General features: G+C 31.8%; 2 protein-coding genes across 8 annotated transcripts in view; both read left to right on the top strand.

Annotated features, from left to right (window-relative positions):
- Positions 1–12411, top strand: part of LOC126884349 (neuropathy target esterase sws) — a 1280173-nt gene that overhangs the window by 341319 nt on the left and 926443 nt on the right. For all 7 annotated transcript variants that reach the window (XM_050650280.1, XM_050650276.1, XM_050650273.1 and 4 more), the window contains 2 exons: positions 7166–7308; positions 7364–7573. In XM_050650280.1, the coding sequence (XP_050506237.1) occupies positions 7166–7308; positions 7364–7573 (353 nt within the window). The remainder of the gene's footprint in view (positions 1–7165; positions 7309–7363; positions 7574–12411) is intronic.
- LOC126884351 (uncharacterized) overlaps positions 1–12411 on the top strand; it is a 409697-nt gene that overhangs the window by 371267 nt on the left and 26019 nt on the right. The gene's annotated exons all lie outside the window — the stretch shown is intronic.

Genomic DNA, 12411 nt, shown 5'->3' with positions numbered 1-12411 from the left:
TTCGGACTGTTGTTCTGGGTTACCGATTCCAAAAACTACTCGTCACCCGTGAAATATATACGTACTTGTTTATTTTAATTCATATTTAGTGGAGTCAATGAAGGTGGATATGAGTTGTTACCTCAGATTTCGTTGAACCTCCATCGATTTTCATAAAAATTGGTGAGTGGTTCAAGAATACCTCAAGGAACAAAGGTGACATAGTGCCAACTTGCGCTTTTTGCATTTTAAGGGTGAAATACACCCCTTTTTTAAAAATTATTTTTTAGATTTCTGAAAGTGCAGTCACTGTAAGTTTCCACTTCCTATTTCGTTGAACCTTCATCGATTTTCATGAAAATCGGTAAGTAGTTAGGGGATACCTCAAGCAATAAAAGTTATATAGCATCAACTTGCGCTTTTGCATTTTAGGGGTGCAATACACCCCTACTTTTTAAATTGTAAAAAATGCAGATTTCCGCATTATGGCGCAAGTAATCTCGTTTAATTAAGAAAAATAAATATTTTTTTTATATTTATGTGCATGAATTACATTTTTTTTTTAATTTTTCAAACCTTATAGCAACCAAAAATCCGAAAATTAATAAGTCGAAAATCACGAAAACCTTATTCTTCTATATATCTGAAAGTGTAGTCACTGAATGTTTTCACCCACGATTTCTTTGAACCTTCATCGATTTTCATGAAAATTGTTGATTGGTTAGAGGATACCTCAAAAAACAAAAGTGATATGGCACCAAGTTGCGCTTTCTGCATTTTAGGGGTGAAATCCACCTTTTTTTTTTAATGATAAAAATGCAGATTTCAGCATTCTGGCTCAAGCAATCTCGTTTAATTAAGTAAAATAAATAGTTTTTTTACATTTATGTGCATGATTTATAATTTTTATTAATTTTTCAAACCTTATAGCAACCAAAAATCAGAAAATTAGCAAATCGACAATCACGAAAAAAATTATTCGTTTATATTCCCAAAAAGGCAGTCACTAAAGGTTTTCACCCCTGATTTCGTTGAACCTCCATCAATTTTCATGAAAATTGGTAAGTAGTTAGAGGATACCTCAAGAAACAAAAATGATGTGGTACCAACTTGTGCTTTTATCCTGGGGGTGCATGTTACCCCTTCTCATGGGTAAACACTATTTTATTAAAAATAACCCCATAATTAGATAGAGGAGTAAATTCTAAGCAAACTTTCTTTTATCAAGTTTATAAATTTTTTATTTAAATAATATTTCATAATTTAATAAAATATTATTGGTACGGTAAAACCTGACAATAACGACCACTAAAAATAGAAAACAATTGGCCGTTATAGAAATGTGGCCGCTAATGCTAGGTTTCCTTTTCCACAAATACATAAAATATAATTGAAAATTTATTTATTTTAGTAATTAAAGCAAATCTAATTAAATATAGTTCTACAAACAAACGGAACATACTAAAACTAAATTCAATTTACTACAATATAAAACAATATCTATACGAAAAAACAACTACAAGAAAAACAGAATTTTTGTTTATTTTACATTTTTTTAGATAAACGAAACATACTAAAACTAATTTAATATAGGTAATACATAATATAAAACAACATACTATCTATAACTACTACGAAAAATACGCTTATCACTAAAGTATCGTCGTGCTTTCATGCTATATTCAACAAAACCAACTTGGTACGGCCTTTAATTAGATATCGCAAATCACTTTGGCTGATTTTGTCTGCATATACAGCATGTCTACTTAAGTTGGAAACATATGGGAAACTTTTTTGTTATTCATTTTACGAAAAAAAGTTATTCTTTATAAAAAGTTCTGCATGCTCTAAAACCTAAGACTCAATAATCAGATATCAAATTTTGTCAATATTATACGAGGTATGTCAAAAAATATGAACTTCGTTCAAGAGTAAAGTACCTTTATTTCTCTCAATATCAAAAATTCTTATTATGAAAAGTTGTTTGGCAATAAAAACTAAGATCAAATATGCAATTACATGCTTCTAATTGGGAAAAAATATTTTCCAAATTTTTCTCAAATTTATTGATACTAACTTCGTTTTTATTCATTACACATACGATAACTCTTTTATTATTACTTTTTAGAAAAAAAGGTATTCTTTATAAAAAGCTCTGTATGTCCTAAGACCGAAGATGCAACCAACAGATACATTTTATTAATTTTATACGAGTTATGTCAAAAAATATGAATTTCACTCAAGAGTAAAGTACCTTTATTTTTCACAATATTGAAAACAGTTATTAAAAAAGTTGTTTAGAATTAAAAACTATGTGTCAATATGCAATTACATCCTTCTAATTAAAATACTGTGAAATATAAAGGTGCTATAATATTGAGCGAATTTCATATTTTTTGACATACCTCGTATAAAATTAATAAAAGTTGATATATCATGGTTGTGTCTTAGATTTTAGACCATGCAAAGCTTTTTACGAAGAATAACTTTTTTTCGTAAAATGAATAATAAACGAGTTATCATATTTGTAATAATTAAAAACGATGTTGGGTATCCTTAAATTTGAGAATTTTTTTTTTTTTTTCAATAAGAAGCATGTAATTGCATACTTGATCTTAGTTTTTAATTCCAAACAACTTTTTATCATAAGAATTTTCGATATTGAGAGAAATAAAAGTACTTTACCCTTGACCGAAATTCATATTTTTTGACATACCTCGTATAATATTGAGAAAATTTAATATCTGATGATTGAATCTTAGGTTTTGGGGCATGCAGAACTTTTTATAAAGAATAACTTTTTTTCGTAAAATTAATAATAAAAAAGTTTCCCATATGTGTCCAACTCAAGTAGACACGCTGTATATTATGTTTGAGGAATCCCTTTTTTTGTGAGACTGGAAATAGGACATTTCTCAAGTATGAAGTCACATTCATGGTATATCGTTGCTATACAGGGATAATAATCTGTGCAATGTTATGGTACAGGCTACGTTAAATATGAAGTAAATGTGGAAGATATACACTGGTTATTCATTTCAATTTCATTCAAAAATAAATGGATTTCAAAAATAAATTCAGTTCTCACTGGCAGGGTGGGAAATAATAAAGTGTCATACAATAGCATTTCATTACAATGCTCATTACAGACATTACAGGCTGCTCCGTTTGAGAAAACTCATACTCTCAAACTTTGAGAAAACACTCATTCAGTTTCGACCAACCCTGTATTAGCTAAAATTAAACGTTTTTCTAGATTAATAATTTTTAACAATAATAGACTATATATATATATATATATATATATATATATATATATTTTTCTTTTTTGGCTTGGACTATGGTCATTCAGCCAGTCTCAATCAAAAGTAAATGTATTAAAGATATTGTCAATTAGTGAAACTTGGTTATTATAATATTATTACAATTTTTTACTTCTTATTTACCTACTCATTACAGCTAATGTACATACTATGTTAATAAATATAAATATATTATATTACTTAATGTTTATCAAGAACACATAGTGTATACATTTTACAAATAAAAATATTAATCTTAATATTAAAATAAATGCATTCTTTTTTGTATTTTATTTTAGTTTTTTTTTTGTTTTGTTTTTTGTTTTTGTTTTTTTTTTGTCACTACGATAGGATGTCAACCCGGTTCATCCCCGCGGAAGTTTAAATCCTCTTAGTGATTTTTTCTTTAATATTTTTTTTTATTATTAATTTTTTTTATTTATTTTTTTTTGTTTCATGTTTTTTTTTAATTTTTTTTTTAATTTTTTTTCTTTTTATTTTTTTTATATTTTTTTTAAACATATTTTACAAATACTTATAACTAATTACAATAATATTTTACTATCCGACAAAATTTTCTTTTTATTCAGTGACAGAATAAAGAGAATATTTACAGGGAGTGGGATGTTCTGGTCTATAATTCTTTTAATTAGGTGATTGGTTAGGTGTTTATGCTTTTTGCATTCAAAAAATATGTGGTTCAAGTCACTTTTAACCTCACATTCTTGACAAATATTCGAATCTAATATGTTTATTTTAAATAAATGTGCAGGATAACATGCATGTCCAAATCTAATTCTACTGATGGTGGATATGTATTTGCGAGGGAGGGTGAAATTCTTATACCAAGGTTTTTCTGGAATAATCGGTTGTATCAAACTGTATTGTGTTGTTGAAATGTTACAGTACCTTTCCCAATGTGTTTTCCAGCTCTTCATCTGTTCAGTTCTTAAACAAGCAAAAGCATCTAGAATGCAGGGCTGATATTTGGTTACTGTTCCATGGATGAGGGAATTTTTAGCTAATTGGTCTACATGCTCATTATGTGTAAGTCCTGAATGTGCTTTGATCCACATAAGTTTTATTTTTGGGGTGTGTTTATTAATTTCAAATAAGATTTTTTTATTAAAAAAATGTATGGATTAGAAGTACTACAAGGTAGGTGAGGTGTTTGAATAGCAGTAAGCACAGATAATGAATCAGATAAAATTACTGCGGAATTATAGGATGCCAACTTGAAATAAATTAAAGCCTCATATACTATATTAATAGACTATATTAAAAATCACTTGAACATAAATTGATTTTCTGATGTCAAATCACTACAATTATACAATTATATATATTGCTATGAAATTTGAAAAAAAAAACGTAATTATCTTTTAAACTACTCCGTATAACATCACAAAACCTGATATTTTAAGAAATAAAACATAGAGGAGAATCCAAAAATGTAAAAATATACAGGGTGTTCCATTAAACAAAAGATAATTTTGTTTCACCCTGTCAATAAGGGTGGCCCTGTATATTTGGAAATGTATTTAAATTCTGATATTATCTATGCCCCAATCTCACCTAAATAAACTTTTTTCGTATCTCCTACAACAAACGACTAATTGGACTTCCCACAACCTGTATACATACAAAATCTCCGCTATAAAATTTTTTCAAAGAAAATGTTATTGGTTTTTTTTAAATAGCTCCGTTAATTTTTTAAATATGAGATTTATCCAAAAACCATTACAAAGCTAAGTAAAAGGTCTATAACACTGTATTAAACATAATTTTCTAAATCCTTTATTTTTTTTTATACAAGGTGAAAGGGCCCCGCTTACATGGTTCTCGCAGTAAAATTTAGGTTTTAAATGTTTCTATCTCGGTTATTTTTTGTCGTAAAAAAATATTAAAAAAAAGAAAAAGCTTAAATAAAGTTAAAACTAAAATTTTGTTCTCTACCATTTTTTAAGTATATCGAGTATTTTTGGAGTTATTATCAAAAGAAAATGAAATTCACGAAAATTTGAAAAGTTCTAATTTTTTTAATCGTATTTTTTTTTTCAAAAATATGCATTCTAAACCGGTCAAAATTGTTGAAGTTATTACTCATGTTAAAATAAATAAAGTTTTTAATGGGTTACTATAAATTTTAATTTTTGTGGAAATGACGTATGTTTAATTTTTCATTCTTCCCTAAAAAATCTGAAAGGGTCCTCTTATTTCCATCATAACTTGCTTAATTTTGATGCTATCGACTTCTTATATAGCTTTTTGATAGTTACCTTTAAGTACTTTATTAAAATGTTTAGTGTCTATATTTAACAAAGTGCATCGTTTTCCTGTTATTTAAGCTTGAATACTAAGATTTGAGTACTCGCGGAAAAAAAATATACATTCAATTGCATATAACTCACTTTGTATATGTAATAAAGGATTTTTCGAATAAGGAGCTCATTTATTTTTATATTATCTTCGATTTTGGTAATAACAACTTTTTTGAAGAAACTTATGATTTTTGAGTTATTTATGAAAAACTGCTTTAAAACATGGATTTTTTCAGGAAAAATCAAAACTTTTGATCTTTAATAACTCAAAAACTATTGATTTATTGGAATAACTTTATATAAAAAATTTGAATTATAATTTGTCCCTCTATCGATTAGTGGTATTTTTAATAAAATAATTTCCACCCCCGAGAAGGGGTGGCATCCCCCCAGGGTAAAAGCGCAAGTTGGCACCATGTCACCTTTGTTTCTTGAGGTATCCTCTACATACTTACCAATTTTCATGAAAATCGATGGAGGTTCAACGAAATCGGAGGTGAAAACCTTCACTGACTCCACTAATTGGCAATTTCAAATATTTTATACAAATTAGGATCGAACAGTAAATGACAAAAACAAGAAATACAAGCATGTATTCTTAGCGGTAATAAGTGCTTTTATGCATACAAAGACTTAATGAAAAGTAAGTTACTGAATCCTGAGTCTAAGCTTAGAATCTACAAAACCGTAATTATACCAGTGGTCACATATGGATGTGAAACGTGGGCCCTCTCAACCACTGATGAAAATCAACTGAGAATATTTGAGCGGAAAATACTAAGGAAGATATTTGGACCAACCAAATGCAGCAATGGTACGAGGAGAATTAAAATGAACCACGTGCTGGGTGAACTAATGCAGAGCTCAGATATTGTTGGATTTGTAAAGTCACAAAGACTGAACTGGCTTGGTCACCTAGAAAGAATGCCACATAATCAAGCTGTAAAATTAATCCAGAGATGGAAGCCCCATGGATACAAAACAAGAAGAAGGCCCGTAAAAGATGGATAGACGACGTAGACAGGAATTTTAAAACCATGAACAACAGGCAGTGGCGAAGGAAAGTATCCGACAGGGCAGAATGGAAGATCATTGTTAAGCACGCCAAGACTCACAAAGGGTTGTAACGCCATTAGAAGAAGAAGAAGAAGATCTCCGGAAAATGGACTTTGGCCCTAGGTTGATGGAAGACCGAACAAATTGGAAAAAAATTGTTCAGTCAGCCAGGGCCCACTCAGGGTTGTAGCGTTACGTGATGATGATGAATATAAAAATTAAGGTGTAAACTATTCAATGATCGTAACTGTACAAAGGAGTCTTTGAAATGGAGCCTTTGCTGCATTCAGTATTATTTCATTTGTCTATTAGTTCTAAGACCTACAGGTTCAGCTTCCTGCATTAATGCATTTAATTTAAATTTCATATCAGTAAACCTTTGCGCTACAAAGTAGATTGTTTTGCGCAACTGTTTCTTCCTGTATCCCTTGGTTCTCTAGTAATTTTTAAGTTTAATTTTAATCCAGTGTTACGTAATACATGAATATCAATTCTTATTATTTCTAGGTGATCCTGATGAACATGTTTATATTGTACAAAGTGGTAAACTCAGTGTATCGATTACTGGTAACGATGGATTGACGACTTTAAAGATCGTCAAGCCAGGAGAATCAGTTACATCATTGCTAAGTTTTACTGATGTTTTAACAGTAAGTTGAACAGTTCGAAGAAAACTGTAATTTATTAACTGACGTAATGTTTTAGGGGCATACAAGTCCTTACAAAACTGTGTCTGCTAAGGCTATAGAAGATTCCATGGTAGTAAAACTACCGATGTCTGCTTTTCAAGAAATATTTCAAGAATATCCCGATATTTTCGTAAGAGTATTACAAGTTATTATGGTTAGGTTACAGAGAGTAACGTTTACAGCATTACATCAGTATTTAGGCTTAAGTGCCGAATTAGTTAGGCAGGTGAGACGTACAACCATTGTATTTCCATACATTTTATTTTCACTGTTACTTAAGAGGAGGCGCAAAATGTCGCCTGTCAAAATTTTCAATGTGTTTTAAATGTATTCATTTTTTTCGAATCCTGAGAAAACTAATAAATATTTTTGAAAAATTTAAACGCAGAATGAAAGATTACATTATTACTGAGGGCCAAAAGTCCCTGAAAACTTCTATAATGTTTATTTTAATAAGTTACAGGGGTGAAAATAAAAGAGAAAATTTAGTGTGATTTTTAATTGCAAATATTTCATTCAAAAGAAACTTTTTCTTTATTCTAAGGGACTTTTGGCCCTCGGTAATAACGTATTCTTTCATTCTGCGTTTAAATTTTTCAAAAATACCTGTATTGAGGATATTTATATACAGTTCAAAATCAAAAATAACAAAATAAAATATAATTCTCTCTTCGCCCCGTTCCGGAGAAAACTTCCTTTGGCGGACGTCTGCAAAAGAAAAACAAAATTGTATTTATTACTATCAAAAGAAAATGCAATTAATGGAATACAAGAAACAATTACGCACAGACTCGCACCTCCTTACATTTCACTCCAGCGTAAGCACAAATACTCCCACAATCAAAATATCAATAATTATACAGACACCCATACAACTCCGAATCAGAGATGGCGGTAACCGTTCACTTTACGGATACACGGATCCTGTTCAAATACAAGCGGCGCATCTCTTCACTACAGAGTTCCCCCACCCGGATTGGCCTACCTTTTCACTACAATGGTTAGCCAGGGAGTCTAGAGCTTGATCGCCGTAAGACTGATTATTCTTCTTCGGTTCTCTTTTTAAATACACTCTCGGCTGTCCTACTTGGATGCCTCGGAGTAGAAGTGAAAATGAGTGGGGTTGCGCTGGTATCGAAGTGCGTGCGGTTCTCTGCTGTTGATCTGTTTAACTCCAGGCTAAAGGCATATCGTTACAAACTCAATGGTCATTAGACCAGATATAATGACAAATGAGGTGTTGAATGAAATCTTATAACCAAAGGATGATATTCTTCTTCTTCTTTTACTTCTTGGAGATCTTTCGATCTGTTTCATTCTGAAGCTGCCTCTGGTTAATTTCCTGGGAGGTAGACTGCCAACTATAACCATCTTTTAGGTGGTCTTCCGGGGGTCTTGAACCGGGCGGGTTGCTTTCTAGGGCAATTTTTGGGAGTCTATTCTCATCCATTCGTCTTACATGGGGTTGTACCACATCCTCTTGCGCTGCCTTCCCCATGTTACAATATCTTGAATTTTGCATTGCTCTCTAATGTCTGTATTTCTCACTCTGTCTCTTCTTGTTTTCCCCACTATTGTTCTTAGGGTTTTCATTTCGGCAACTCTTGACATCTGTTTCGTTTTGTTGGTATCTTCGCGCACTTCTATGCCATATGTCCTGCTCGGTCGTATGCAAGTCTTGTAGATTCTAATTTTACTATCTGTGCGCATATATCTCCCGCAGACATCCTGTCAATGCAGATGCTTTGTTGATCTGACTCCTCAAGTCCTTTACTGGGTCGTGGGTGCTTGATATATCTATGCTGGAGGATGATATTAAAGTTGAGAAATTTGACCTTGTACTTTCGATTTTAGAGGTGCATCCGGAAGTACTGTTTTTAAAGTCGCCAAAATAGTACAAGCGATATATATTCGACGCGCCTTAGCAAGACGAGAACAAATATATACTTTCGGTTTTATGCCTGTCTGTCCGTCCCTCTGTCTGTCCGAGAACATAACTCCTCCGTTATTAAAACATAGAATAACAAATGAGGTGTCGAATGAGAGCTTATAACCCAAAGATGGTATTTAAGGTGAGAAAGTTGACCTCGGACTTCTGGTTTTATAGTTGCAACTATAAGTACTGTTTTAAAGTTGCCGAAATAGTACAAGCGGTATATTATTCGACGCGCCTTAGCAAGACGAAAACAAATATATTCATCCGGTTTCATGCCTCTGTCCGTCCGTCTGTCCGCCCATATCCGTCCTACGTTATTAGAACTGCTAGAATAGCAAATAAGGTATCGTGTGAGAGCTTATAACTCAAGGATAGTAATAAAGGTGAGAAATTTAACCTTAGACTTCCGGTTTCGAAGTTGGAACCGGAAGTACTGTTTTAAAGTCGCCGAGATAGTTCAAGCAATATATTTCTCCACGCGCTTTAGCAAGACGAGAATGAATATATTGCCGGTTAAAAAGGTGTAACCGAAAGTGTCACATTATAGTAGCAGAAATAGTAGATACATGTGATATATCAATCATCGCGTGTCGCGTATTGAAACGTCGGGCTCGAATATTTAGGTCCGGTTTTGATGTAATTTCCGGTTAAAAAGTTATGACCGGAAGTTTGGCAAAAATGACTCAAAATTAGTGAAATCATATGTCAATTGACACGGTTATACGAAGAGTTAAAATATCGACTTCCGGTTCTACTTCATGCTATGTTGGGTGAAAACCTAGGACTTACGAAGTCCAATTGCTTGTTTTCAATACTCTTTAACGGAATATAATATAACGGAACTCAATGAACAAGCATATGTATTGGAAGACTCCGTTATTAAGCCTAACGTTAAATGAATAGATAGAAAAGGCATAAATTAATATTCATTCACGGAATCTTAGAAATTGTTTGCACATGTAAATTATTAGTTGTGATTAGTCTAACATTTCTCTTCTGAGGAAGCTGTACGTATCAGGATTTCGATATTCAATATAAAAGTATTGCAATAGTGACTAAAAGGAGATACATAAGCGTTAAAAATGTTTTAAATACATTAAAAAATATTAATGTGTTGAAAAGCGTTAAATGTTTTTGAAAGCGATAAAAGTGGTGTTAATCATAGACGAAGCGATGTACAAGAGACGAAAAAGCATTATAGACGATCATGAAAAATTTATTTTAAATGCCTTAAGGGTAGTCCCGGATTAAGAATCTTGAGGCCCCTAGGCTACCCAAGCTATGAGGCTCCTGATCGATGAAGGGCTCCGCCTTCTCCCTCCCAAACCTTGGAAAAATACACAAAACATAAAATACTAAGTTCACTGACTCGTAGGCTGTCAAAAGACGACTCAGTTCAGTAATTATCTGATCCAAAATTCGTGGATACGTTTCAACCCTTAACTTTTCTCCACCCTGTAGAAAAACTTCGTTGGAATTAGCATCATCCTAATGTAGTTTTCTTGTTCGTATTCGTTTACTCTCATCGGAATGTTCAGAGTATTTAAGATTATGTAGATCGCAGGCCTTCTGCTCGTAGTAAGCAAAATTACCTATATCTTTGTGATTTTAAGAACTCCAAAAGTGAATTTAGAAGCTGAACTTCACATTTAAGTTCAATCTCTTCTCTGTAATGGTTTACTGACAGCGTTGATGCATTCTAAAGTTGTTGCTCAAAACTTATTCATTATGATTGTTTCTTTTTTTGACATTTCTTTCAACAAACACTTAGCCTCATGAACTGTTTCAGCTTTCTGATTAATGTCTTCAGCAAGAGTATGAAGAGCAGATTTAAAGGCGTTGTAACCTTTAGACAAAGCTCTTGTTACATCAGTTCTTTCACTCCATCTAGTGCTGCTTTTAAGGATTAGATCAGTTGCGGCTGGTCTGTAAGTGAAGGGGGAGGTCATATCCGGTGGTTCAAGATTTTTTTGGAAAAACAAGACCTACAAATCCCATTCATCAGTTCTTTCACTCCATCTAGTGCTGCTTTTAAGGATTAGATCAGTTGCGGCTGGTCTGTAAGTGAAGGGGGAGGTCATATCCGATGGTTCAAGATTTTTTTTGGAAAAACAAGACCTACAAATCCCATTTTAAATAATTTCTTATTTCATCATCTGTATTGGTTTCTTATAACTTATTTTGCAATATGTTGTTTAAATTTAAGCGGATCTTTATTTGACAAGTAAATATGAAATAAGTAAAAGGAACAAGTCTTCATTACTAATTGTCAAATAAATCAGATAAATAGTATGATATACGCTGTGAGCTTCGCTGGTGTCGCTCCTGGCGGATTACTAATCAACTTTCACTGGTAATTTTTAAATTTATTATTTAATTGTTATCGCTTAATATTTACAACGCAAAAAAGTAATTAAATTATAATCGATTTTTTTAAGATTTTGCTAATCATTTTGACGTTCTATTGATAAAATATGAATTTCGTACTTCGGATACTTTCACAATTATCGTGTAGATGGCGGTAAGATTAATATATTAATTTATAATTAGATATTACGGAACATTAAAAAAACTTAAATTCAGTATTTAAAACGTATTGTATATTTAAGGTAAAAATATATAACACAGCTTTGACAAACTAATACTTTTTATAATTAATGTTTTTAATTTTAATTTTAAATTAATCACTTTGACATTTATGTCAAATTTCCAGTAATCGTTTACAGACTTGCCACTACTGGCGCTCGCGAATTTGTAAATATCCCTTCTACGTACGAGCTCACAGCGTATAATATGTAATTATAACAGCCAGAATATCAACAAACTACTTAAACTCAAAACCTAAAATAAATAAAAACTTACATTTTTATGCGGATTTAAAAAGTAAATCGATTCTTCTGGCCTTAGATTTTGCGAAATGATCGATCACTTGCTCGTTGAAATTTGTGATCGTTCGAATTAAAGATTTCTCCATAGTTAACAAAGCTAAAGCACACAACCTGTCCTCTCCCATAGTATTTCTTAAAAACGTCTTGATGCGTTTTAACGTAGAAAAGCAACGTTCACTTTCCACTGTAGTCATCGGCAAAGTACATAAAACGTTCAATAATTTTACACATTCAGAAAAG

This window comes from Diabrotica virgifera, chromosome 5 (assembly GCF_917563875.1).
Source record: "Diabrotica virgifera virgifera chromosome 5, PGI_DIABVI_V3a".
NCBI classification, from domain to species: Eukaryota; Metazoa; Arthropoda; class Insecta; order Coleoptera; family Chrysomelidae; genus Diabrotica; species Diabrotica virgifera.
The sequence above is the reverse complement of the archived record's forward strand: the minus strand, read 5'-3'. Positions and strand labels throughout refer to the sequence as shown.